Source organism: Saccopteryx leptura, chromosome 2, assembly GCF_036850995.1.
Source record: "Saccopteryx leptura isolate mSacLep1 chromosome 2, mSacLep1_pri_phased_curated, whole genome shotgun sequence".
Lineage (NCBI taxonomy): Eukaryota > Metazoa > Chordata > Mammalia > Chiroptera > Emballonuridae > Saccopteryx > Saccopteryx leptura.
The window spans coordinates 13494970-13521435 of NC_089504.1; the positions used below are offsets into that span (position 1 = coordinate 13494970).

General features: G+C 55.9%; 1 protein-coding gene across 4 annotated transcripts; it reads left to right on the plus strand.

The window, feature by feature from the left end:
* Positions 1-1193: 1193 nt before the first annotated feature.
* LHX6 (LIM homeobox 6) lies at positions 1194-26101 on the plus strand. 4 transcript variants are annotated; one of them, XM_066367238.1, is made up of 10 exons: positions 1194-1427; positions 2487-2639; positions 3039-3221; positions 3570-3691; positions 12320-12540; positions 15137-15237; positions 15452-15547; positions 15761-15935; positions 19521-19624; positions 23966-26101. In XM_066367238.1, exons 1-10 carry the CDS (start codon positions 1344-1346, stop codon positions 23984-23986), a joined length of 1260 nt encoding a protein of 419 aa, XP_066223335.1. In that variant the 5' UTR covers positions 1194-1343; the 3' UTR covers positions 23987-26101. The 4 variants fall into 4 exon arrangements, with proteins under 4 accessions (XP_066223335.1, XP_066223337.1, XP_066223336.1 ...); XM_066367240.1 differs by having other exon boundaries at positions 2568-2639; XM_066367239.1 differs by lacking the exon at positions 19521-19624.
* The last annotated feature ends 365 nt before the right edge of the window (positions 26102-26466 follow it).

A 26466-nucleotide genomic window follows, 5' to 3' on the forward strand; every position in this document is an offset into this window, starting at 1 on the left:
TGTACAAGTGTAAGAACACTTGTACGGGGTGTTTACATTTGTAAATGAGGGTAATTAGGGAGTCAATGGTATGCGTGATGGCACCGAGGTGAGGTGTCTTTGTGTCTGTAGGGTGGGGTCTAAGTCTGAGTGTACATTATTTGTTTTTAGAAGAGGCTGTATATTTACACGTGTCTCTCTAGGATCAGCAGTTTGTGTGTGGAGAAGAGGCTGGGGCTGTGAGTGTTCACTTGTGTGTGTATGTTGGAGGGCATTAGCTGTGAAAGGTTGTCTCTGAGAGCTCTGTGTCCATGTGCTTGGGGGCTGTGTGTTCTAGCTAAATGCCGGGCCACCTGCCTTCCCCACCTCTCTATAAGCAGAACCACAGAGAAGGTGAGAAGGGCATTGGACTGGATGTATCAGCACATCCTGAGGGGAAGAGAGATGTCTGTCCCAGACAATTGCTCCCAGGAGAATTCAGGAAAACACTCCCACCCCACCGCCCCACCCCGCGCCCCTGCCAGAACCTTCTCCCCTGACCCAGCCCAACCCCCGTGGAGCTCGCTGCACTCTCTGGTGTTAAGGAGCTGAGCATGTTAAGAGGCAGGTGTAAGGGCACATGGATAGGTGCCTCTGCTCCTGCAAACGATGTGAAGGGCAATCGCTTGCCTCGGCATGTCCACAGATGTACCAGGCGTGGGATCGCACCGACAGAGCATCACGTGTGACTTTAGACGGAACCCTCCTCTGCTGACGGTGTGTGACCGTGGGTCCGACTGTACCTGTGCGTGGGGCCGTGCCTGAGAGCTGTGAGCGCCCCCTGAGGAAGGGGTAGCGTGGGAGCTGTGTGGATGTGTGTATGCTGCCGGTGCCTTTGTATGTCAGCGCGCTTCGGCCTGTCAGCAGCTCTGAGTTTCTGTGTGTCTATATGACTGTGTGTGTGCGTCTCTGGGTCGCTGCCTCGTTGTGTGTGTCTTGCTCTCTCTTGGCGGGGAGGGGATTGGTCACGCATGACTCATCTTGAACCGAGCGGGGCTCCAGCGGCAGGACGGCCGACGCCGCAGCTGGAGGTGGGGGAAGAGGAGGAGGGAGAGGAGGAGGAGGGGGAGGAGGAGGAGAAGGAGGGGGCGGGGGCCTCTCCAAGTTTGTCGGGACCTTCTTCCCAGGCTTCGGCCGCGGCAGCCAAGGAGGCCGGGGCTGCGCGCGGGCCGGGGGCGGGGGCTGGGGCCGGGCCCAGTGCTGCGGAGCCGGCGTCTCCGCTCTCCTCCCGCTCCTGCTTCAGCCTCTGTTCCCACTGCGGCCGTGGCCCCCCTCGGCGCGGCTCTCTGCGCTGCGCGCCCACCGGGCCGGCTGCTCCCCGGCCCATGTACTGGAAGCATGAGAACGCCGCCCCGGCGTTGCCCGAGGGCTGCCGGCTGCCGGCCGAGGGCGGCCCCGCCGCCGACCAGGTGAGCGAGCCAGCGCGCGCCCAAGCGGCCCCGGCCCGGGTCAGGCAGGGGCCGAGACCCAGCCAGGCCGGCGGGGATGGCGGGCGGGCGCTGCTGGAGGGGCGCGGGGGTGCGTCTCTGTGTGTGAGCGCGCGCGAGCGCGAGTTGTGGGGGGGGCGCCGCGAAAAGCGGGAACACATTATGCAAATGTCGGAGGAATTTCTCAAAAAGCGATTTAGCAAAGACACAGGAGAATCAAGAGGAGGCGAGGCGGGTATTGTCCGTCTGAATAGGCGCTGATAGCACCGATGCGCCGCGGGTCGTGCGGGCGCATCGCTGAGGATCCCGATGCCGGGCCGTCCCGGGCGCGCCGACGGTCTGCAGGGTGTCTTTTCCTCCTCTTGGACGCCTCTGTATTCTCTTTTTGGTCCCGTTTCGCCCCCAATCTCGCCCTCTTTTGCTCTGGTGTCTCTCTCAGTGGCCCTCGAAAGGCGCTTGAATCCGTGTCAATATCGCCGCGTCCATTTAGCCGCGCGCGCGGGGCGGGTGGGCTGATGCTCCAGCGCTCCGCTTTCTATTTTCCTCAAACACCCCCTCCTCCCCAATCTCCTTTTTATTTTCTTTCTCTCTTTTCTCCTTTTTGCATTTTGTGCCGAGAGGAGGAGAAGGGAGCGAGGAAGGGGGGTGGGTGGGTGGAGGGAGAAAAAATTCGATTTTTAATTACTACCATTAAAAAATCAAATTTGCAATTCTTTGGGCGGCCTGATGGATCTCACTGATTGACAGTTGGAATTGACACTCTGGCTACCTCTTATCTTGGGCATTCACGACAATTTCTAATTGCAGGTAGTTTGTGTGTGTGCGCGTGTTTTTTTCCCCCTCAGAGGCTTGGATTGCAAGGGAACTAAGCGATTACTTCAAGAGCCACGGGTTAAGTGCAGGGAGAGGGGGAGAGAGAGGGAAAAAAATCCAATCCAAATTCAAATTGCTTCATTAGAGAGACACCGCTTTTGTGGGGAAGGGCTTTAAATGCCCACTACAAAGTTAGGACTCATTGTTCCGCGCCGGTTTATATAACAGGCGCGGGGAGGCGCTGGGCTCAGGCTGCGCGGAGCCAGCTCGGCAGCCGCGGCCGCCTGCGTCCCCTCCCTCCTCCCCCAGGTGATGGCCCAGCCAGGGTCCGGCTGTAAAGCGACCACCCGCTGCCTTGAAGGGACCGCTCCGCCGGCCATGGTGAGTTCGTTCGGCCCTGCGTTCAGTCCGCGGTCCAGTCCTGGGGAAGCTGGCCCGGCGTTCCCGCCCCGAACTGCTGCCCAGGCTCTGGGGGACTCTCGGAAGGGCGCCGCCCCTCTCTGAGCCTCGTTTTTCCGGCCGAGAATGTGGGCTTTGACCGTTCCTGACAACCAGGACGCGCGTGTTAACAGTTGGGGCCGTCCCTTCCTCTCCAATAGGCGCTTCCAGTCCTGTCCTCTGGCACATGGCACTGCATGTCGGGCGCGCGCGCGCGGGGTGGGGGGGGTCGTTGTCAGTTGGTGCCCTGGGGCCCAGATTCGTCTTTGAGGCGGCTCCAGGCTGGGCTCCAGGCTCGGCGCTCGGCTCAGCTCTCGGCTCTCCCTCTCACCTCCACTTCAGGCTCAATCGGACGCCGAGGCCCTGGCAGGCGCTCTGGACAAGGACGAGGGTCGGGCCTCCCCCTGTACACCCAGCACACCATCTGTCTGCTCACCGCCCTCTGCCGCCTCCTCCGTGCCGTCCGCCGGCAAGAACATCTGCTCCAGCTGCGGCCTCGAAATCCTGGATCGGTATTTACTCAAGGTGAAACAGAGGCGGGCGCGGGGTGTTTGCTGGCGGGGTGTGGGTTGCAGCCCAGGAGGCTGCAGGCGAGAAATGCAGGCATTAGGTCCGCTTAATTCCTGAGTTCTAGCAGCTACCGGCCTGCGCGGTTTGGGGTTAGTCTTAACGTCTCTCTGCGGCCCCGGGGTCCCGTCTGAAGAGTGGAAAGTTTATTTCTACCTTCTTGAGCCTCAGTGTTACAGAAGAAAAGTGGGAGAAGTCGCATGCAACGTCAGAGCTCCAGCATCTCCCTCTGTCTGCGAATGGGGTTAGGGAGGCTGGGGCCCGGCGTGAAAAGAGGCCCTCGCTGAGCCCCCTCCCCCTCCCCAGGTCAACAACCTCATCTGGCACGTGCGGTGCCTCGAATGCTCCGTGTGCCGCACGTCGCTGAGACAGCAGAACAGCTGCTACATCAAGAACAAGGAAATCTTCTGCAAGATGGACTATTTCAGGTAGGCTGCGGCCGCGGAGCCAGCAGTGTCACCGCAGGCAGGCACCCAGCACGTGTGTGGAAGCCGCCTTTGTGGCGCGCGGTGGTCTGGCTCCGGAGCCCCCGCGTCCCGAATCCACTCCTGGCGCGCCGCGTGGGCCCGGACCGCCGGCTCAGCGCCACGAGTCGGGAGCTCCAGGCTGCGCGCGGGTGCCGGCCCCGGCCCGAGATCTGCCTCCTGTTCCCGCGGCCCGCTCGGTCTCGCCACGTGGCTGGATCCGTCTCGGGTCCCGCCTGCGTCTCAGGCTCAGTCCCGATCTCCAGCGCCCGGGTTGAGTTCTGACGTCCCCCGCTGTAGCCCCGACCCGCTCGGATCCCAGCCTCGGTCTGGCTGTCTCTCCTGCGCGCTCCGGCTCCGAGTTTCAACCCTCCTCCGCCTCCGGCCAGGCCGGCGTCTCTCCCGGGACAGACCCCGAGCTGGGTTCCCGGCTTGTCCCGGCTCTGTCCCCGGCTCCGTCCTGGGTTCCCGGCTTGTCCCGGCTCTGTCCCCGGCTCCGTCCTGGGTTCAGGGCTGCCCCGGCCCCAAGCACTAGCTAGCGTCGTACGGGTCTCAGATCTGACCCCGTATTCGAACTCCTCTTCCTGAGCCCCAACCTCGGTCGCTCGCCCCACCTCCATTTAGACCCCGGCGTCGCTGTGATGACTCTTTCCGACTCTGGGGTCCCGGTGGGGTCCCGGTGGGGTCCCAGCCGCCTGCTCCAGTCCCGGCTTCCTCGTCCTTTCAGCCTCCCCCGGGTTTAGGCTGACTTTGGACTGCCGGGACGGGACAGGAGGGGGCCGCAGTCGGGCGCGGAGCAGGGTCGCCGTGGGCTGGCTCTCCGCGCAGCAGTGCCACGTCCCGGCGGCTGGGGACGTCAGCGGGGCTCGTGCTCCCGCCGCGCCGCCGCGTCTCAGCGCTCGCGGCCTCCGGTCTCCTGAGAGCCCGTGGCCTGACCGGGTCATGGGGCCGAGGTCACTGCGAGGTCACGAGCACAGCGGCCGCCCGCCTGAACCCCGCTGGGAACGTGAGCCAGGTCTGATGCCCGGCCCCTGGGCCGAGAGCGCTCTAAGAAAGTGGTGTGAGATCGGTTCCTGGGAGGGTTCTTGGGAGGAGATGCCTGTTCCCAGGAGCTTTCTCAGGAAGTAGAGAAAGCTACTTCCCTATAATACCCCCCACACACCCTCACCACCTCCACTGACTTCTCTTTCATCCTCGCCTCAGGAGAGGCCATGCTTCAGTCTTCTTGGGAGTCAGGGAATGTGGCAGAAAGCATTGAGTCTTCCGGGACTTGGAAAGAGAGAGCCTTGAGTCTACCGGGAAGTTTGCAGCATTTTGGACGGGGATACTCTGGGGAAACCAGGGGAAGCCTGGTTCAAGGACTAGACTCTTCTTTGGAATACGGGTGTGAGAGGGTGGACAGCTGGGTGTGCAGGTGTGTGGGGGTCTCTTACACGGTGGCCAAGGACTCCTCTTGCAAGGACTGGACATGTGTGTCTTGTTTGGATCTGTGTGGTGGCACTGAAGGATACTGTCACTGAGCAGGGTCAGCGATGTGCGGACAGTGTGTGTGTTCCTTAAGGAGAAGCATTTGTTTTTTAGTTCACATGTGAGGGTGTGTGTCTGCGTGTGGATGTCTATGTGTGAATGCCAGTCCCCAAGTCAGGAGAAGGTTACATCTGGTCAGGGATCTGGAGGTGAGAGGGTGACAATTCGGAAGTCCTGTCATTCCTCACCCTGCCGCTTCCTCCTCTGGGGGAGCATTCCTGCTTAAGGCCTCAACCCAGGTACTGGGGGCTCAAAGGCGTATGGGGTTTCTGGATTTGTGTGTGTGGACTTGTGGGTGTGCACTGCTCTGTGTGTGAGAGTAGGGTTATCATTGTGTGGTGTGATGTCTCCCAACAATGTCCCATCTGACTAAAGGCTGGACGAGGCAGGAACTGAAGGTTTGAGTCCTTGTCTAGCCACCTCCTTGCTCTAGGCCTGACTCCAGTTGGAAGAAAAATAAAAAGCCTGCTGCCATTTGGGGGGCTCCTTGGGCTCATCAGCTAGCCAGGGACAGGGCTCCAGCTTTGGAAACCCAGCAGGGTGATATCTCAGCCTCCTCTTCCTGTAGAGCAAGTCAGGCTGGCCCCAATCCTGGCTCTCCTGGTGAGGACAGAGCTGGCAGCCTTAGGAGCCACCGGCCACATTTCCTTGCTGCTTCTCCAGCCCCTGCCCAAGCTGGGCCAAGCCTCCTCCAATGCTAGCCCTTCAAGGGTTAGTCAAAACCCAGATCCTGAGCCCACTGTTCAGAACCTCCTCTGGCTCTAGAGCCCCCTGGGCACAGTAGGGGGGGGCGGAGGGTGGGATGTGCAGCTATTTGGGGGAGGGGCAGGGACTGAGCCCCATCAGGACGAGGCTGGATCAGTTTGACCTTGGGCGAATCGCTGCAGCTCTCTGCCCTCAGTGTCCTTCTTCCAGGGTTGTCTTTCTGAGCTGCCTAGAAGGGAGTGAGAGGAGGAAGGCTCAGGAGAGGCTCCTTAGATGGCAGGTGCTGTGGGTGTGTCTTGATTATCCCCATTGTCACCATGGCAGAGTGGATGCCGGGCACAGTCCACTGATGGCATTTCCGCAGGCAGTCTGAGGAGCAGGGCCTGCCTGGTTGATGGGGCTGGGCCATTTCTGGGCTGCAGATTCTGAGCGCTAATCCTTCTCCAGTGACAAGAGCCCCAAAAGCAAAACTAAAACAGATTTTTGTTAAGAAATTGGAGGGAAGAAAAGCTCACATTCCCCGGGAGGAGGGACAAATGGTGGCTTTTCTGATCGTTTCTCCCCCAGCCAGGTCTCCCTGTAGGTATAACCCATCCCTGGCAGCCCCACCTGTAACAAAAATAATGAAACCCATAAAAAGGGAAAGGAGAAGCCGGAGGAGGGTCAGGGAGGGACCATTGTCTGTGCTGAGCAGCAGCCCAGGCTCTGGGTGGCTGTTGTAAGGGAGGTCTTTCTGGAGAGAGGATGAATGATGGCACGGGAGGCAGCGTGCCCCTCTCAAGGACTGAGGCTCAGGGAGGGACCGGTGCTCTGAGATTCTCTAGCCCCCTGTTTCCTGAAGCCCTGGGTCAAGGGTCTGGCGGGATGTGAACTGGAGCACTCCGCCCAAGAGAGGTCAACATCTTCATCAGGATGGAGGGAGAGAGCACTGGGCTCTTAGCCCCTGTGAAGGGTTTCTTCTGCATTCCATCCTCCATTTTGCCCCTCCCTGTAAGCCATCCTTCAGTCCCCTCAGGCAGAACCAGAAGTTAGAAGTTAGAAAGACACTCCAAAGTCACCAGGAGACGCTGCAGAGTAAGGAGAGCGTGAGTCCTGAGGTTCGGTGCTGCCTCTGGCTCATTTGCGTTTTGGGGGAGGGGGGTGTTTTCCACTAGCTGTTTGTCCCTGGTAACAGGTTGCTGGACCTCTCTGCCTCAGTTTCTCCAACTCTCTCTCTAAATGGGGACCTCAACAACCCTGGTGGGTTCAAACAGATTTCTCAACTCCCCTTACTCCCTGAGTCCTAGCAGAAAAAAAAATTGCCACCAGGGAAATATGACATTGCTTTTAATTTCTTCACTTTCTTTTTATTGTTGTTGTTGTTAAGACCATTTTCCTTCCATTTTCTTCAAAGTAAAGAAAAGTCCCCAGGAAAAAAAGAGTATTCCTCTCTGGAGCGTTCGTATCAACCACAGCCCCAGACAGCTTCCTCCCACCCACTGACCAGTAGCTGCTGCCCACCCCCCACCGGTGGCGAACTGAACTACAGTGTCCTCCTGGCCCCCTCAGCCTCCTGAAGCCTCCTGCCCATTGTGTAGTGGGATGTCCTGAGACAGTGGCAAGCGGAGAGGAGAGCTCAGGGTCACCCAGAGAGAGAGAGAGAGAGAGAGAGAGAGAGGGGCTGGGCAGGGGGGAGGACACTGGTCATCAGAGGGTGTGGAGCTCACCTCTAAGCCAGGAACTGCATTAACTCTTTACACGCTCTTTTCCACTCGATCCTCGGGCCCACCTGGGACTATGATACACTTATAATCGCCACATAATAGGAAGGGAAACTGAGACCCTTAGAGGTGAGGTCACACAGTTAATAAGTGTCCGACCCTGGATAAGACCCAGGACTGCCTGTCTCCACCTTCCCTGTGTTGAAACACTCAATCCATTTCTTCCATAGGTGAGGTACCTCAGCAGTCCCTCTCTAGAAGGTGGGGCCTGTGGAATGGCAAAGACCCCCCTCTGCTGGCCCTGAGGTTCTTTGCCCAATTTGTTTGGTTTCACTCAGGAGGTACCCTCTGGGTACTCTGACATGACTACCTGGGTGGGCTTTGGGAGCACCGGGCAGGAGTGAATGAATCACCTTTGCCAGGACAGGGTCACCATGATTCCTGGTGCTCTTGTCTTCTGACGATGGAGTGGGGAATAAAGGGTTAAGCACAGCTCCTGGGGTTTGTAGGGTAATCTTCAGAGAGTGCCCTGGACTGGGCAACTGGGCTGCCCCCTGAAGTTCCCCGGCTTCTGGTCCAGGTGATTGAGGACAATCCCAGTCTTCTGCTGTCTTGTGCCTAGAACCCAAGCTCTGACAGGAGAATCCCATTCCTTTCTTCGGAGCCAGGGTCCCCAGGGGAGACTCAGAGCTGAGAAGAGACCCCCCACCGCAGCAGAGAGCGGCCCAGTGGCGGCCAGCTGTTGAGGGACAGATGTTGGTGAAGCAGAGAAGGGAGTTCGGGGGAGGTGCTTCAGGCCGGGACTTCCGAGGCGCGGGGGCGTTTTAACCTTTTAATTGCTGTTTCTGTTTTTAACGGCCTCTTCTCCTAAGACTTTGCCTACAAGAAAAGGAATAGAGGGAATGCAATAGGCAGGACTCCACCTACAATTCCCCTTGTTTGTCTTATAGACTCTAAGGCCTTCAAGAGAGCGTCCTGAACATAAAATAAGCGAACTCTGGCTTGAGTTTCGGCACCCTGGCTCGCTGGCTTCGTAATTAGCATTAGCCTTCTCACTCTGAGCTTCTGTTTCCCCGTGCAGAAAAGGGGTAGCTTCATGATTCGGGTCTGGGTCGTAGTGAAACTCCGATGGGCTCTTTCGTTGAGGCTCATTCATCCAGCAAATAATTACTGAGCGTCTGCTGGGTATCCACGGGAAGTAGGCCGGGAGAGGGAGCCTTGACTTGGTCAAGGGCGCACAGATTCCACCGCGCGACCACGACCAACCAGCTATCAATGCGCCCTACGCGGGGCAGAGGGGGCGAGGGGCTGCGTGATGCCCACCCTAACTCCTTTCAGCAGTTGCTAGGATACACAGCATCTGCGCGGTGCACCTTTCCATCCCCAAAGAGCCTCGGTCCTGTGCGCCTTTGCGCGGAAGCACGCGCGGGGACCCTTAAAGGGGCGCGCACGAGGCTGGCGCGGAGGCGGTATTTGCGCCCCTTAGTCCCTTTGGCGCTCCCTACATCGCCTCCGAACACCGCTTTCTTGAAGTTTCGTTGTCCCTGCCGCCAATTTTGCTGCTTCCGGAATCCGGAGGCTCGGGCCTCGAAGCCCGCCTGGGAAGGAGTCTGTCGGTTTGTCAATGCCTCGATCTGTAAGCCAACTCGTTCCCCTTGTTTGCACCTCTGATCCCTGCCCTTGGAGGGAGGACACGCTTCAGGAGCCGCTTGCAGAATGACCCCACCTCCGTCCAACTCAAGAATGATTTCGTTGGCGGAGTGAGCCACAGCGAGCGCAGGGAGACCTTAAGGCTGGGAACAACTCCTGCCATTTGGGTGACAAGGGCGATGTTGAGAAAGTTGCTGAGAGGTCACTCGCGGCGCCCGCCTGGGATCGAAAAGATGGGGCCACTGCGAGCGGCTATTATAGGCGCACTTCGCGCCTGGGCGTCGTGGACTCGTGGAGTGGGAAGATCAGGGGTGCGCGGGCTGTCTCGGATGCGTCCTTGGCTGAGGACGAGGAATTCCGCAGAGCCAAGCGCGAGGACCCAGGAGACCACACTGGCGCAGCGCAATGGCTGCGGAGCACCGAGACCACAGAGGCGTGGCGAAGTCGCTTTCGCCTGGCCTCTGAAGGACGGATCTTCTTTTCTTGGCTCTACCTGCTCACTGGCAACGCACTCCCTGCCTTCTCGAACCCTCTGGGCCCCAGGCCCTGGGTGCCAGAGTCTCCAGGACCCTCGGCTCGGAGTTGGGCACGACGGGGTCAGACCAGCATTCCGGGTGTTCATCACCCGGGGAATCCAGATCTTTTCATCTCCAATCTGGCTGCTTCCACATAGTCGAGCTCCCTTTTGCGTCTCGAAGCGGACCTCAACCCCGGCCCCACTCCCTTTGTGGTGTTGAGTTAGTTTCTCGCTAACTCCGATTCCACGTGTGCCAAGTGGGTACCAGGGTCCCCATTTTATGTAGTTGCGGTGAAACCGAGGGCGTGCAGTGAAGGCTCTGTGCCCCAGGACCCCGACGCAGCAAAAGGCACAACGCTGGCCGCTCTCTTCTCTACGAGGCGTCACTACCAGACCGACAGCCGAACCAGGGCCGTCCCCATGGCGGGAGTAGACTGGGGTGGGCAAAGCGAGTTCTTCTCCCTTCTACTGAGGGATTGTGATCAGAGGCTAGAGGCTGTGCTGGTTTCTCCCCCGGAAAAACCGAATTTCCGAGGTAGAGAACCACCTCTGCTTAGGGGGCATTTGACCTGGCGAGAGCGTGCAGAGGGGCCTCAGCTAACAGTTTCTGGTTCGAGACAGCAGCGTTGGGGTTGCGTCGGGGTCGGGGCCGGACGAAGCCTCTCTGCTCCCACACTCAGGTCAACCCAAGACCGATTATTCAACTGACGTTGCTTGCCTTTTGCCAAGGCCAATGATGCTACAACCAGAGCGCATTTGCTGGGCTGGTTCTCCTGCAGCCTCAGCGCTTCCCAATGCTCCTCAAGTGGAAGTGCTCAGGCTCTGGGGACACGGGGGCAAATCTTCTTGGTCCTCTCCCAGGAATGCCGGTGGTGGAAGGGAGATCCAAGGACATCTACAGGCCGGTGTGATCGGTGCAGAGGGGGTGGTGATGGATGGGAGCTGCGGCGCTCTTTCTGGAGGGTGAGGGCTTGCGGGAAAAGGGGACAGCCTGTGCAAAGGGCCTGGGGCCGGAAGATGCTCCGGAGGGGGCTGTGGAGACCTGGGAATGACCTTTCATTGTGGCCAACTGGGGCGCATACTTGGGTTTGGGGTGGAGGATCTTGAGGAAGGTTAGGGAGGAGGGATGAGCCTGAGAGGATGTGGTCTGTCGGAGAGTCTTGGACCGGATCCCAAGGGAAGAGTGGGGCCACTAAAAGATTTTAAGCAGGGCAAGACCGGATTCATCAGGCATGCTGAAAACTTCACTGTGGCCACTCTGTGGAGGCTGGATTGGCAGAGGTGGCCCTGGGAACAGGGAGATGAGGGCTCAGACTGGCAGAGGGGGTGCACGACAGAGGGGACCCTGGCCTAGGCAGTAGCAGTGGCAATGGATGGGAGGAAGTGGGTCCCAGAGATACTTAAGGAAAAACCCCAACAGTGCCTCAGGACTGGTTGGATGTGGGGTTGAAGAGAGGGAGGGGTGTATGATTTAGGTTACTAAGCCTGAGCAGCTGGGTGAGCAGTGGCAACATTCCCCGAAATGGAGTGTGCGCAGAGGAAATGGAGGCTCAGAGCGTCTCAGAGAGGGTTGCACACACTTGAAGAACAAGCCTCCCCTTGTGGTCAGGGGTCAGGCCTTCGGTGACTTCTGGGACAAGGCGAACAGACTGCTGCTTTCTGAGGGCTCCCAGTCTGGTGGTGGAGGCAGCTGCACCCAGATAGAGGGAGGGAGAAGTGAAAGAGGCGGAATCAAGGAAGCTTTAAGGCGGAACAGGGCATTTGATCTGGGCTTTTTGACCTTTTCAACAGTTACTGTTAGAATGTCAAGGGACTCCAGAGTCTGGGACTAGCTGGTTACTCAGTAGATGGCAAAGCACTGAACAAACAGTAGTCATGGCTATTGTCATTTAGTTCAGCACAGGGCAAGGAAAACGCGAGCCCAGAGGGGTTAAACAGTCCCCTTGGCGTCATCAAGCTAGTAGTGCCTATCGATCTGTGCTGAGTTCCACTGCTGGGGTACAGTGTATTCACGGTCAGTTCCTGTCCTCGCAAGCTGTGTGAGTGACCCTGGGCAAGTGACTTAACTCCCTGGTCTCATTTCCTCATCTGAAAACGGAAGATTCACTGGGATATTTAGAATCTTCCTGGGCACGTGGTAAATGATAAAAAATTTACCTATTATCATTACCATTTTATATTTTCCCTAACACTTAGATTTTAGTGAGCAGATTAATGTTATATGCAAATATAAGTGATGCTTGTAGAAAACTTGGAAAAATCAGAAAAACACCAAGAAGAAACTACACCCCCCCCCCCCCCAGCTCACTTTCTAGGTGGATCTTGTCTATAGGAGGGGGGAGGGGAGAGGGGATCCAGACGCAGGGAAATTCCTTAGCAAGTGGCAGCCCTAAGGCCAGGAGCCTGGGAGCGGGAAGGCCACTGGGGTCTGGAGGGAGGAAGGGTGGCCTGTCTGAGCCTCGCCATCCCCTTCCCTGCCCCGGTGTCCCACAGCCGATTTGGGACCAAGTGCGCGCGGTGTGGCCGACAGATCTACGCCAGCGACTGGGTGCGGCGCGCCCGCGGCAATGCCTACCATTTGGCCTGCTTCGCCTGCTTCTCGTGCAAGCGCCAGCTGTCCACGGGCGAGGAATTTGGCCTGGTTGAGGAGAAGGTGCTGTGCCGAATCCACTACGACACCATGATCGAGAACCTCAAGAGGGCCGCGGAGAACGGTACCCAACCCGCCCCGCCCAGCACCTGGCCACACCTCTGCCCTCAGCCCTGCCCCAGCCCAGCGCCCCAGGTACTGCCCACACTCTTCTAGGGCCAGGTACTCACCTGAGGACCCGTAGGGTGCGCATGGAGCCCAGACTTCTGGCTCCGCCATTTGCTTGGGAGTAGAAAGTCACTTCCTGTCCCTGCAACTGTTTCCTCATCTTTAAAACGAGGCCTTTGATAGGACGCCTTCTCAAAGAGAAATGAGCTATGTGTTGTAAAGCCAGGAGGCAGTAAACGAACCCTAGAGTTGATTCTCATAATAGGGCAGGCAGCCTACTCCACCTTTGGATAGCGCTGGTTTGCCTGAGGGCTCATCCCCTCCAGTTATCCTGGAGAAATGACCAACCCTCTCCTCTCAACTCCCAAACCAGCAGCTCCAAGCAGAGATTTGGTGTGGGGAGCTTTCATGCTAGACTGTAAAGGGAAAGGCATTTGCGTTTGGAGACAGAAGCTCCAGTTTTGCCATTCCGATGTATGAAGTTTCCTTTCCTCTCTGGACTTCAATCTCTCTGTCTGTGCAAAATGTACGGACCAGAAAGATCCCTACATCTCTTCCGGTTCAATACTGTGATGCCCCAAGACAAATAGGTCCAGGAACAGGGTCCAGGTCTTCCAGGGATCATGGTGGCTGAGTTACAGGTGGGTTTAGGGCTGGGAAGGGGCAGCAGAGGCTGTGCTGTGGGCAGAGGCAGGGACCCGTGCCACAATTCCACTATCTGGGTCCGTAAGAGCTGCTTACCTTCCTATAATGTGGATTATTCTATGTAATATTACAACAACCCTAGGAAGTAGCTGGTGCACCCCTATTTTACAGGTGAGGAAAAAGGCAGATGTTATCTGCAGCATGTGACTTGCCGAAAGTTCCATACTAGAATGTCTTCCTGACTCCAAAGCGTAGGTTCCTAACCACCATATTACCCCATTCCCAATCTCCAAAGCCCCTTAACCAGACCTCACCAAGCAGGGGAGGTTGTTGGGATATGGCTTCCTCTATGAGTTTCATTTTCCCATTGAAATAACAGGTACACCAATCCTTGTCCTGCCTGCTCCCCTAGGAGACATTAATACCACAAAAAGTCTGTCCCATCCCCAGTATCTCTGGGAAGGAGACCACCCTGCCTTAACTTCCAACCTGTGGACTAGTTAGGTATCCCCCAGAGAGTTCCTGGCCGGGGCCACACCAGCCCCATCAATTTCTCCTGCCAGGATTGGGACTCAGTGGGCCTAGGTGGGGAACAAGTGAGGCTGGGGTGCTATGTCCACCTGCAGTGGTGGGCAAGTCAGCAGTGGAGCTGGGATGGAATCCTGGGAGTCAGAGGTTTCCCCACCATTGGCCCACTAGTGACCTGAGGCTCCTTCCACACCTGGACCAACCAGAACCACACCTAGTGACGGCTTTGCCACCTCCTGTCCTCCCAGCCAGCCTCTACCCCAGACTCCTACCATGTAGAGGAGCTTAAAGGCTTCTGCCCTTGAATCTTTTTTACTGCTCAGGCCTCAGTTTGGGCTACTGTTTCACTTTTTAGACTGAAACACACCACATATCCATCATAGAAAATTTAGAAAAGATAGTTAAGCAAAAAGAAAATAAAAATCACTCCAAACGCCACCACCCTTATATTTTAGTGTGTCTTCTCAGATTTTTTTAATATATGTATATTTGAGTGTTTGTTTTGTTTTTCCTCAATGTGGTATTTTTTTCCTAATTAAAAAATACAATAAATTATGAACAGTGGTGGAATTGCCTGTGATTTTAATTCTTTTTGTGCTTATCTGAATTTTCTGAGTCTTTTTGATAAGGGGTATGTATTATCTTTGTGTTCAGGAAAATAAGATATTAAAAATAAAATAGTCTATTTAGTGTGACTGTAAAGTAATACAAGTGGAAAGAGAATAGCTAGCATATACTCCAGTTAACAAAATTAGACCTCAGAGAATTTTAAGGTGACATATGATTGTAAAATCCTCCAAAGTTACAGAATATTGAATGTGGAATCTAAATATTGTTTAAAATAAAAAAGAAGGAATAATCATACTCCTCAGAGGAATCACTGCTAAATCTTCCAACCTTTTTGCTTCCATCCATTCTAAAAAATATATCCTTCCAACAATTTTGCTCTCATCAGTTTTGACAAGATTAGAATCACAGTTCTGTAACCTGCTTGCTTCCTATTTCCATCAACCTTTGGTTTCCCCAGTTTAACTTGGGGCACTAGAGTCAGCCAGCTGTCAGAATACTAGTGAAAGTTTCGGGGCAGGGGCTTTCTTCTCGCTGACCCTCAGTTTTCTCCGCTATAAAGCGAGGATAATGTCGCCGGTCCCCAGGGCTGTGGACACACCGAAAGAGAATCGTCTGAAACTAAGCGGGCGCCCAGAGAGGAAAGCCTTTTCCCCAAAAATCTGACCTCAGGGACCAGGACTCCGAGGTTCCCGCCCGCAGCCAACTCTGCTCCTGACCCTTCCAGGGACCAGCTCCCCCCACCCCCGTCCTTTCCAGGCTGCCATTAGAAGAGATGCGGACGCGTGGTCAGCCACTTCTGTCACCCCCAGGGAACGGCCTCACGCTGGAGGGGGCAGTGCCCTCGGAGCAGGACAGTCAGCCCAAGCCGGCCAAACGTGCGCGGACATCCTTCACCGCGGAGCAGTTGCAGGTACCGGGGAAAGCGGCCAGTGGTCGGGTGTGGGCGTGGAGTCGATGTGGGCGGGGCTGAGAGAGCCTCCTGGCTCCGCCTCCCCGAACCCGCGACTGGAGAGACGGGGCTGTAGTTGCCTGAGGGCGTGGCCTTCAGGCCGGAGCCTCTGATTGGGCCAGGGCCCTGGAGACCTCCGTGCGCCTGTGCCTAACCGCGCCCCCGCGCCGGGCAGGTTATGCAGGCGCAGTTCGCGCAGGACAACAACCCCGACGCGCAGACGCTGCAGAAGCTCGCGGACCTGACGGGCCTCAGCCGGAGGGTCATCCAGGTGGGGCCGGGAGAGGGCGGGCCTTCGGGTCTGGGGCGGGACTCAGGGGCCTAGGGGAGGACATTTGAGCGCTTAGCGGGGCAGCGGAGCCGCTGTCCCGGGCGCACGTGGCTGCTTTCTTCAGGAGGCCACGAGGCAGTCCCGTCTGGGGGTCCCTGGTGGCGCGTCCGACCCTTTTCCGTGAAGCTGAGGCTGCTGAGGCTGTCGTTCCAGGTGTGGTTTCAAAACTGCCGGGCGCGTCATAAAAAACACACACCGCAGCATCCTGTGCCGCCCTCCGGGGCGCCGCCGTCCCGCCTCCCTTCAGCCCTGTCCGACGACATCCACTACTCCCCATTCGGTAGCCCCGAGCGGGCGCGCATGGTCACCCTGCACGGCTACATTGAGAGTAAGTGACCGCGACACCCAGGCCCCCCGGCCTGTGGGAGAGAAGCACGCATGGGTGGCGGAGGTTTGGGGAGGCCTTACGGAGCCTCGTGGGTGAAGACGGGGGCTTCTCAGTCACTGGGACCTAGGAGGTGGGAAGAGGGGTGAAGTTACCTGACTCTGCCTCAATAGAAACAAGCCATTCAGCCATTCAAAAAGTACTTTCAAAGCATCCACTCTGTGTCTGGGCGTGGAGACTAGGAGAGAACAAGATGGGGAAAGCCGTTGCTCTGGTGGAGCTTGCGTTCTGGAGGGAGGGATAACCCGGAACAAGAACCAGATAGATGAGCATGTGTTTTAGTTGTGGTGATTCCTATAGGAAGGTGTTGGATGGCGATGCCACCACTCAACAAGCTGAGACCCGAGTGATGGGTAGAATGGGTGAGACACACAGAGTGGGGACGTAGGTGTACAAGGTGTCAGAGGAACTGAATGTCGGCAGGCCTCCCGCCTGCCACAGGGAGCATGATGGTATTAGGAGCAGCTGGTGTCACAGAAGGCCAGTGTGGCGGGAGTACTAAGGACTGTGAGACCATGGGCAAATCGCCTACCCTCCTTGAACCTCAGTTGCCTCATCTATAAACTGGGATTTTAATAATGCCTACCTTACAGGGTTGTGAAAACGCACTCATGTGCTCAGTAATTATCTGTGGAGTGCCTGCTGCGTCCTAAGCACTAGGCTACAATATAGAATAGAACACAATAGACCAAAGCCTGTTTGCTCCTGGGACTCACATTCCAGAGCTGGACGTGGATGGAGAGACAGTACACTAATCCAGGAGGGAGGGGAGGCATGCCAGTGGGTGCTGAGCACCGTGGGGAGCTGGAGAGGAGTCATAGTGGAGTGAACTTCGAGCAGGAATGTGGAGGAGAGAGGGAGTGGTAGCCTTGTGCATTTCTGCGGGATGCACATCACTGAATCTGCTATTGAGTGGGTGCTGCTCACCCATTTTCTTTCCCTTCAAGGGTGTTTCCATTGATTGTTTCCTCAAAGCTGGGCACAACCAGAAAAACAGAAGTGGCTACAATATACTCACAAACTCAAATCCTTCTTCCTGTGATTCTAGTAAAAGAAGAGGTAGAGAGGCACTGATGTTTACTGAGCCCCTGCCATGTGCCAGGCACTAACCAGTGTTCTCAACAGCAGAGATCACTAGCCCATTGTACAGATGAGAAAACCAAGGGTCTGCAGTAAGTTAATGGGAGCCAGGATTCTTTAGATGATATTTTTTTTTTTTTTTTGTATTTTTCTGAAGCTGGAAACGGGGAGAGACAGTCAGACAGACTCCCGCATGCACCCGACCAGGATCCACCCAGCACGCCCACCAGGGGCAAAGCTCTGCCCACCAGGGGGCGATGCTCTGCCCCTCCGGGGGGCGTCGCTCTGTTGCGACCAGAGCCACTCTAGCGCCTGGGGCAGAGGCCAAGGAGCCATCCCCAGCGCCCGCCCGGGCTATCTTTGCTCCAATGGAGCCTCGGCTGCGGGAGGGGAAGAGAGAGACAGAGAGGAAGGAGAGGGGGAGGGGTGGAGAAGCAGATGGGCGCTTCTCCTGTGTGCCCTGGCCGGGAATCGAACCCGGGACTTCTGCACGCCAGGCCGACGCTCTACCACTGAGCCAACTGGCCAGGGCCTGGGAGCCAGGATTCTTTAATGATTGAGTGTGGACTTTGGTGTCAGACTGTAGGGCTTAAAACGCCATCCCTGCCACCTCCTGGCTGTGTGACATTGGACAAACTTCTTGGCTTCACTGAATACCAGTTTCTTCATTTGTAAAAATAAAGGCAATAACACCTATATCAAAGCAGTGTTGTGCACATTAAATGAGATCATTGACCTAAAGTCTTTAGCTTTTAGTAAGGGCTGGATAAGTATTAGCTTCTCTGTGGTGGTGGTGCTGGTGGTTCTAGTTGGCAGCGCTAACAGAGGGTGTTTGGACCTGCTGCCTCTCGCTGTGTGACTGAAGGTCACCTTGGCAGTTTGCTTTGCAGTTAACTAACTGCATAGGACCCTGAATTTCCTGGACCCTTAGAATTTGCAATCTGATAAAAAGCTTTGGAACCAGCCTGACCAGGCGGTGGCGCAGTGGATAGAGCGTCAGACTGGGATGCGGAGGACCCAGGTTTGAGACCCCGAGGTCGCCAGCTTGAGCGGGGGCTCATCTGGTTTGAGCAAAGCTCACCAGCTTGGACTGAAGGTCGCTGGCTCAAGCAAGGGGTCACTCAGTCTGCTGTGGCCCCACGGTCAAAGCACATATTAGAAAGCAATCAATGAACAACTAAGGTGTTGCAATGAAAAACTAATAATTGATGCTTTTCATCTCTCTCCATTCCTGTCTGTCTGTCCCTATCTATCCCTCTCTCTGACTCTCTCTGTCTCTGTAAAAAAAAAATTTTAAAAAGCTTTGGAACCAGATCCCAGAAAAATGCACATACACACACAGTTTTCCATGTCATCTCAGGCTGTTCTTGGACTCCTAGAACATCCCAGGTTAAGAATCCCCAATCTTACACAACCATTTTATTTCACAGATGAGGGAACTGTGGCTCAGAAAGGGACAGTGACTTGTCCCACGTTACATATCAATTGTAAGTCTCTGTACAGGGCTCATTTTGTTACTAAAGTGGTTGAAGTTCAGGGAAGAGGAAGCCATGGACTTCTCTACTATAGTGGTAAAGAGGCTGAAACATGAGAGATTTGGGTCAGACATAAGAATGAACTTTCTCTCACAGTTTTGATGTTTGACTAGGGCAGGGGTCTCAAACTCAACTCAGCATGTGGGCCGCAGAGCAAGATCACAGCCGTTTGGCAGACCGCATTAGGTCTACAAAAGGCAACTGTTACGCAACACTTTTCAGTGTCACAAAACGACCAGAAACTGTAGTTCGTGGATTAGTCTGTGGGCCACACAAAATTGTTTGGCGGGCCGCATGCGGCCCGCGGGCCGTGAGTTTGAGACCCCTGGACTAGGGTATGGAGATTCATTCAACAAATATATAAAGAGTACTTACTAGATGCCATGCCTCATTCTAGGTACTGGAAATCCACAAAGATCTAGAATCTATAAAACAAATTCCTGTCCTATTCAAGCTTGCATTCTTGTTGGCAAAGACAAGGAGTGTCAGGGTGGGTGTTGGCGTTGGGTTGCAATTATAAACAGGGTGGTCAGGGCGAGCATCATGAAGAAGGTGTCATATGAGTGCAGAGTCCAGGTATGTGGGGGGGGGGGAAGCCTTGGTGAGACCTGGGAGGTACGGTTCGAGGCACCCAGGGAGGAGCCTAAGAGATGGCATCTAGGCGGTGTTCAGTACATATTCATTTGGGGTTTCTCTATCAGTCCCTGGATGGTTATCATGTAGAACTTTATAGGTTATAAAATCTTCCACATAGAACATTGCAACCAACCCTATTGAAATTTTGCCCAGGGCCGATCAGCTGGTAAGTAGCAGAGGTGAAAGTGGTCCCAGTGCTCCAGCCTGCAGGGTGCGGGGCAGGTGGAAGCCCGCAGGGAGGCTAGGCTTGGGCTCCAAGGCATCCTCTCGTCCACAGGTCAGGTACAGTGCGGGCAGGTGCACTGCCGGCTGCCTTACACCGCACCCCCCGTCCACCTCAAAGCCGATATGGATGGGCCGCTCTCCAACCGGGGCGAGAAGGTAAATGGAGCCAGGCTGGGTCTGGTGGGGCAGAGCCATCCTGTGAGGATGGTTTCTGGCAGCATTCCTCATCGCTGGGCAGGCGCCATGCCTCTCTGCCCGGCGCGCTCAGGCCCGCACTGTGCCCCGGAAGCAGTCGCTCGAGCAGGTGCCCGTACACGGCCACTCCAAGGGCCTCCTCCCAGCTCCCCACCGACGGCTGGCCTTCTCTTTTTCAGATTTCTGAATTTAGTTACTTTGCTCAAACTCTGTGGTTCCAGAGAGGGCTCATGTACACCCCACCCCACCTCCCACCAAGTCACTGGTTCCTCCTACTTTCTCCTTCTCAGTCCTGTTTGTTGGGAGTGAATATTCTGAGCTTGTCGGGCCAGGAGTAGAGGGTAAGCAAGTGACCTTGGTCAGCTGGCAAGGTCTCCTTGGCGGAATCCTAGCCTCTGGTTGTCTCTAGCATTAGGACTGAAGAGCCGAAAGGGTGCTTCAACATCACCCAGTCTAGTAGCTTGAAAGTTTTGTTCTTAAGCCTTTTCAAATCTTTTCCATAACGCAAAATGCAGATGAAAGTGGATGGAGCTGCTCTGGGTGAGGCTGCAGAAGGAGTTCCAGCCCTCTCCCACCTTCCATTCAGCTCTAAGACACCTCCTCTGAGTCTGGAAGCCACTGCTCTAAGGCACCCCCTCTATCTTAGAACGGGGGAACTGAGGCCCACGGAGCTCAGAACCTGAATGAGAACCTGTGCATTTATTCATTCACTTACTCATTTATTCAGCCGGTATTTGCTATGTGCTGACTGCCCTGGAGCCCCGAGTCAGGTGCCAGGAGCACAGAGATGAGGAAAGCATGGTCCCTGCTCTTAAGGAGGCCACCGTGCAGCGGGGCAGACACCCCAACAGTTACCACACTGTGACCAAACTGTGATGGAGGAGCCAGGGAGCTGCAGAGTGGAGGATGGGGGTACAGCTCAGGAGGGAAGCAAGGAAGACTTCCTGGAGGAAGGCAGTATCTGAGCCAAGCCTGAAGGCTGAACCAGAGTTCATGAGGAAGGGTGTGAGACATTCTCTTGGAGAACACCGAGCAATCCAGTGTTGTGGCACACGGGCTTGGGAGGAGGGACGGCGAGGGGTGGGGCCCTTGGGCTGCCAGATAGAGGAGTATGGACTTCGTCTCCGGGCAGTGCGGACCCTGGCGGCCTTCAGGAACATCACTGCAGTGGTCCTCAGAGAGGCAGAGAGCGCTGGAGTCCGGGTGGTGGGCCAGGGAGGGAAGACCTTCAGGCTGGAAGGGCCCCAGGGCCCTTGAGTCCAGCAGAGCACAGTTGGTATTGGTGTGGTTTTCAGAATCACCTGGCTAGTTTGTAAAGATGCAGATTCCCCAGCCTAGCCCCAGAGAGCTGATGGGAGGTCTGGGGTGGGACCAGGAACCTGCTAGTGTGTGAGGTGAGGACCACTCCTCCAGGGCAGCCCCTTTTACTCGACCTCCTGATCGCACACCTACTGTGTGCTGGACTCGGTGCTGAGCACCATGGAGGAAGGTATGTGGTATAGAGCTACCGGCTTCCTAGTGCTTCACCACCCCTGGGGGGGTGGTGAGCCTGTCCCAGGGCTGTCCCCTCTGGGACTACTGTACTCACAGTAAGGGCTGCTGTTTGTTGAGCAGCTCCTCTGTTCACGGCAGCCCTTTACCCACATTGCCTGATGCCTCCCAGCCACTTTATGGATGTGAGGATGGCATCCTCACGGTCAAGGTGAGAGAACAGAGGCTCGGAGAGGTGACGACCTGTCCAGAGACACAGCGAGTCTGTGAGACCCGGAAGTCCACCTAGATCAGCAAGCACTTCCTTTCCCACAGCGCTTCACAGCTTGCACAGTGCTCTCGCTGACCTCAGCCCCACAGCCTCCCTGCCAGGAGCATCACACTGAGTGTTTCACACCTGCAGGCCCCCGGGGCTCAGACAGAGTGGGGGTGCCCCAGGGCCACACAGAGAGAGTGGGAAAGCTGGCCTCCATCCCAGGCCTGCCTGCCGCAAAGCTGCCCCGTCCTGTAGGACAGCGCTGGTCCCAGCAGACCTGCTGCAGGGACTGCAGGGGCCAGATGGCACAGTCCTTGTCCTCAGGGAGTGGTGGCTTAGAGCAGGAGGTGGGTAGCTGCACTCCAGGGTGACAGGGCACTTAAGAGGAGGGACAAATGTGACCTTCAAGGACCCTGAAGAGGGAGTGAAAGTTCTCCGTCAGAAGCAGGGGATGAGGAGAAGGGCATTCCACATTGGGAGCAGAGAACATGCCAGACGCAGAGGCATGTGTGGAAGAGCCTGGGTTTGAGGGGTGTTTAATGTGGCCAAGGCCCAGGGAGGTAGGGGCAGGGAACAGGGGTCACATAATGAAGGGCCTGGACCATCAGGTGAGGGGCTTGGGCCTTATCTGGAAGGGGGAAGGCCTTGGAAGTATGTAGGTCTGGGCTCAGAGCTTGGAGATGAGCCCTGGCCTTCCGGTTGCTCAGCTAAGCTTATGGTTGTGTCTGGTTCAGCCTGGAAGGTGAGCCAGCCTGGGGTCTGGCGGCTTTGGCTGTAGGTCTCTGGCCCCTGGGTTTGGCTGCTGAGCCAGAGTTCTCTCTTGCTGAGCTGCGTTTCCAACTTCACATCCAGCAGTTGTGCCAAAAAATGCCCCCCCCCTCCGTCTTCATGATCTTTCTCCCTCTCACTGTCAAGCTTCCTGCCAGCTCCTGGGGACCTTTTTGTCCACATCTCGACAGACCCCTGGGGCCTGGTGGGCTCTGTGTGGTCAGCTGGTGCAGAACTGTCTGGACTTTCTCCCACGTCACTCCAGGCCTGAGCCAGCCCAGCCGTAAGGAGACTCAGTTCCCCCGGGAGCAGGCCCCTGAACCCACTCATCAAGGCCAGCTCTGGCCTGGCCGGGAGAACGGTCTCTGCGCGTTTGGGAGCAGCACCCTCTGCCCCCACCACGCCATCATTGACCACACACACCTGGGAGTTTCTTGAGCCCCTTTACTTCCTGGTCATGGTGCCCAGTCTCACAATTCCCAAGCTTAGAAGGTGCTTGGAAATCAGGGCTGAGCTGTCATTGATCAGATGGAAAGACAGGCTCACAGAGGGGAGAGGTCTTACCAGTGAGCTGCTTTGAATAAGAGTCCAAAGCCGGCCATCCCGGAGGCCAGAGGAGAGCGCTGGGTGAGGCTGGGTGCGGGGGTGAGACGACGCGGTGTGCCCCGAGTCAGGTCCCGGCTCTGCCCCCTGTCACTCTGAGACCTGGGAGCACTCTTAGCTTCTCTGAGCCCCAGTCCCTGTAGCCCCCACATGGGGAAAGCACTGGGCCACCCCCCAAGCGTGTTGCTGAAAGCAGATGCAGTGACGTGTGGAAAGACCCCAGCACAGTGCTCGGGACACAGAAAGTGGCCGAGGATGCAGGCTATTGCTACACTCGCTCTCATGGAGGCCATACCATTGCTTTCCTCCGTCTCCTCCACACAGTGACTAACCTGGACAAGTAACCTTACTGATCAGAAAATAGACCAGCCATACAGCCATACCTACTTGATGTCCTGGGGCCACTTAAGACCCCCACCTGACCCTTTACTGTGACATCCCATTGACCAGACAGCCAGTAGTCCTTGACCTGAACTTCAGGGAGCTGGCTGCGTCAACATCATGAGAGGTCAGCCACATGCTTTAGGTGGAAAGAAAGAGGGACAGGGACAGACAGTCCCTGATCACTCACTGAGTACCTGGCATGTCTGAGCCACCTACCTCTCGGCTTTGGGAAGACTTAAGTGCACAGGAAGTGCTTGGCCTGTCACCTGGTGTGTCGTAAGCATGATGACTGCTGTCACGGTGGTCTTGGAGAGGTAGAGGCCGTGTGATATCAGGAAGTAAGCTGGCTCTGAAGCCAGGCCTGGGCTGCAGGGTGGGCCCAGCTCTTCCCAGCTGTGTGGCCGTAGGCTCACTGGTTTCCATCTCTCTGAGCCCTAGTGCCCTCCCCTCTACAAGCAGAGGGGGCACCCTCGAAGGGTTGCGATGAGGCTTCTGTGAAATAGTGCCGGTCAGTACCTGACGCAGTGCCCAGCAGACATCAGCTGCTGCTCTTGGATCTCACTGAATCCTCCCCATTCTGAGAGAGAGGTCTTGTCATTCCCATTTCACAGATGAGGAAGCAGGCTCAGAGAAGTGAAATGAGTTGCCCAAGGCCCCACAGCAAGTAAGTGCCAGAGCCAGGATTTGAACCCAGATCTGGGCCCTGAGCCGTCCACATTCTCCGTGCCTTCAAGGACTTTGGGAAGCTGCTGAGGGGGGCGGGCCCCCAGCTCAGCCGCCTCCCTCCCCTCCTTCTGCAGGTCATCCTTTTTCAGTACTGACGCTCCCGGCACTCGTGCATCTGTCCATGGGCACCCCACAGCTGCCCCTCAGCCGCTGAAATGCAGTGTCCAAGCATTGCAAGGGATCCACCCACCTCCGCATCCACCCCTCATCTGCCACCCTGCCCGCCGCCAGCTGGGCCTGTGGGCCTGGCCGTCTCCTCTCCTGCTGAGAACCAGAACCCGCCAGGAGCACTGTGGAGTCCTCCTCTTGGAAGACAGAACTCCCTGAAATTTGGAATCAGGGCGGAAACAACAGCCCAGTTTTTCCACTTAGGACTCGTCTTCAACTTAAGCTGATCACAATAGCAAAAGGCCGAATTGGATTGTGCAACGCCAACAGCCTTCTAATTTACAGGTTTTCTTTCCTCCCATGTTGGCCTTTATTCACTACTTCCTTGGAACCATCGCTGCATTCTGAAAGCCGACAACCCCCAATGTTATCCACTCCATTGCTTTTGTCTGGAAAACTCTATAGTGTCTGTGGGATGTCCCCAAAGGAAAGCTATGTTCTAATTTTATCATTTCCATCTGTCTGGTATGTCAAGTTAATTCAGAGAGAGAAGACACTGACCAACCTTGAGAGGCCCAGCAGGGCAAAGATGGAGGCCTGCCCAGACCTGGGGGTGGGGGATAGGCAGGGGCTGGGGGAATGTGGACACAGACCCCCACTGGTTCACAGCTCAAGGAGAAGGATGTGGCCTATTGGGCTGGGAGAGGAGAGGGAAAACTCGGGGTGTCTGTGGGAGACCCTCCTCCTACCTAGTTATTCAACATGTCTGTGTACAGGCGACATAGCAGAGGCGGTGCTTCAACTATTTGATCACGTTTCCAGGTGTTTGGGCAGGTTAGGATTGGGGCCCTTGTTGGCCACTTACTGATTCCTGGTAGGGGTGCTTGAGTCACATCTTTTTGGGGGGAGGCACCCATTGGGGGCTAGGGAATAAAACCCAGGGAAATGGCAGTTGGAATGTTCATTCTGGACCTATATCTGAGTAGAGAGAGAGTGCCCACTGCCTAGGAGAGCATGCCAAGCCCAGCTGGCACCTTTGGGCTCCCCCACCCACCCCTGAGAACGGAGGCCAGACACAGCTGTGCTCACAACCACCCTGTCCTGCTTCAACCCCCAACTCAAGGGCTTGGGCCACAAAAGACCATGATTTATGTTTTCAGGGGACGCCCATTTGTCCCAAGCTTATCCTGTAATTTTGAAAGTACTTGGTGTCCTGATGCATTTCCCACTAGAGGCTGCTAGTAAGCATGTTTTAGCCCAAGTCCTCCTTCTTGCACTGGTTAACCTGATATGTTGCCTTTGGAAGAAGACTCTAGGGCAGGGAAAGCGAGTCCATGGCACATATATATGTACTGGCTCTGTTTTTACCCATGGCAGACATTGCTAATCAATTACAGCATTCTCTATTACTGAGTCTGGATCGGGTTTCAGAATTCAGATGCTTGAAGTTGGCACTTAACACGAAAGCCTATTATGTCATTCTTGCTCTGGGACCTGGAGAAAGGCAAGGCATGGGTACAGCCCAAGAAGGGACTCCGCTTCCTTTTCCTTCTGAAGATGGTTCCAGCTGCCTCAGGGCAAAGAGAAGGCGCTGTTCAGAATGTGGTCAGTTCAGCTCGGTTCGGAACCCACCCAGTGAGTAACATGTCCCCGGCCCTGTGCTGGAGGCTGATGTTAACAGGAGTGGTCGAGGCCGAACCCCTGGCCTTGGGGAACTCGAGTGTTTCTTCTCCTTTTTGCTCCTGAGGCCCCAAGAGCAACTGTGTAGTCAATGGCCATTCGAGCACTATGCAGGGTTACCCAGTACCCACTCTGCCTTGATCCTCCCCCCAGGGTCTGTTCCTTGCGTGGATCACGTGGTCGTAGCATGTTGCAGTTCAGACATGTCTCCACTAGCCTGTTTGAGCAGCCTGGGAATATACAGGCATCAAGACTATTTATTTAAATATGAAAGGGGAACACACACACACACACACACACACACACGGAAAAATATTGTAAGCACTTTTTTGTAAAACCAATGTCTGTTTTGTTACATACCTTTCATGTTGTGCTTTGTAAATGTCTTATTTGTGTAATAAATAAAGTTAATGCAAGTAGAAGTGCTGGCACTTAAATCCAGAATGCAATGGGATTCCACTTTTTTCCTGCACTCTGGTGAGGGGCTCAGGCCCGGACCCCCGGGCAGTCCCCTTCCTGGAAAAGTGGCATGGTTTCCAAGTTAGTAAACTGAGCGTCGTAGAGGCATGATGGTGGGCTTCTTCTCTAAGCTAGGCTTTATAGGAAATCTGGCTGCTGTCCTCTGTCCCTCTCCTGAACACATGCTCTCCGCTGGGCCCGGGGCTGGCCCTGCAGGACTCAGAGAAGAGCCCAGCCGATCTGCTCTGCAGGTGCTCTCGGGCTGGCAGATGCTGCGAACCAATGCCAGCAGCACGTTGTGGGGACCAAGGTGGTGCGTGCGAGCTGG

What these genes read in the sequence shown, in the direction of transcription:
- LHX6 (XM_066367238.1), top strand. Translation starts at nt 1,344, where the DNA reads ATGTACTGGAAGCATGAGAACGCCGCCCCGGCGTTGCCCGAGGGCTGC. An exon ending in TCACCGCGGAGCAGTTGCAG is followed by an intron (nt 15,238 to 15,451) that starts GTACCGGGGAAA and finishes CGCGCCGGGCAG; the next exon opens with GTTATGCAGGCGCAGTTCGC. An exon ending in TCAGCCGGAGGGTCATCCAG is followed by an intron (nt 15,548 to 15,760) that starts GTGGGGCCGGGA and finishes CTGTCGTTCCAG; the next exon opens with GTGTGGTTTCAAAACTGCCG.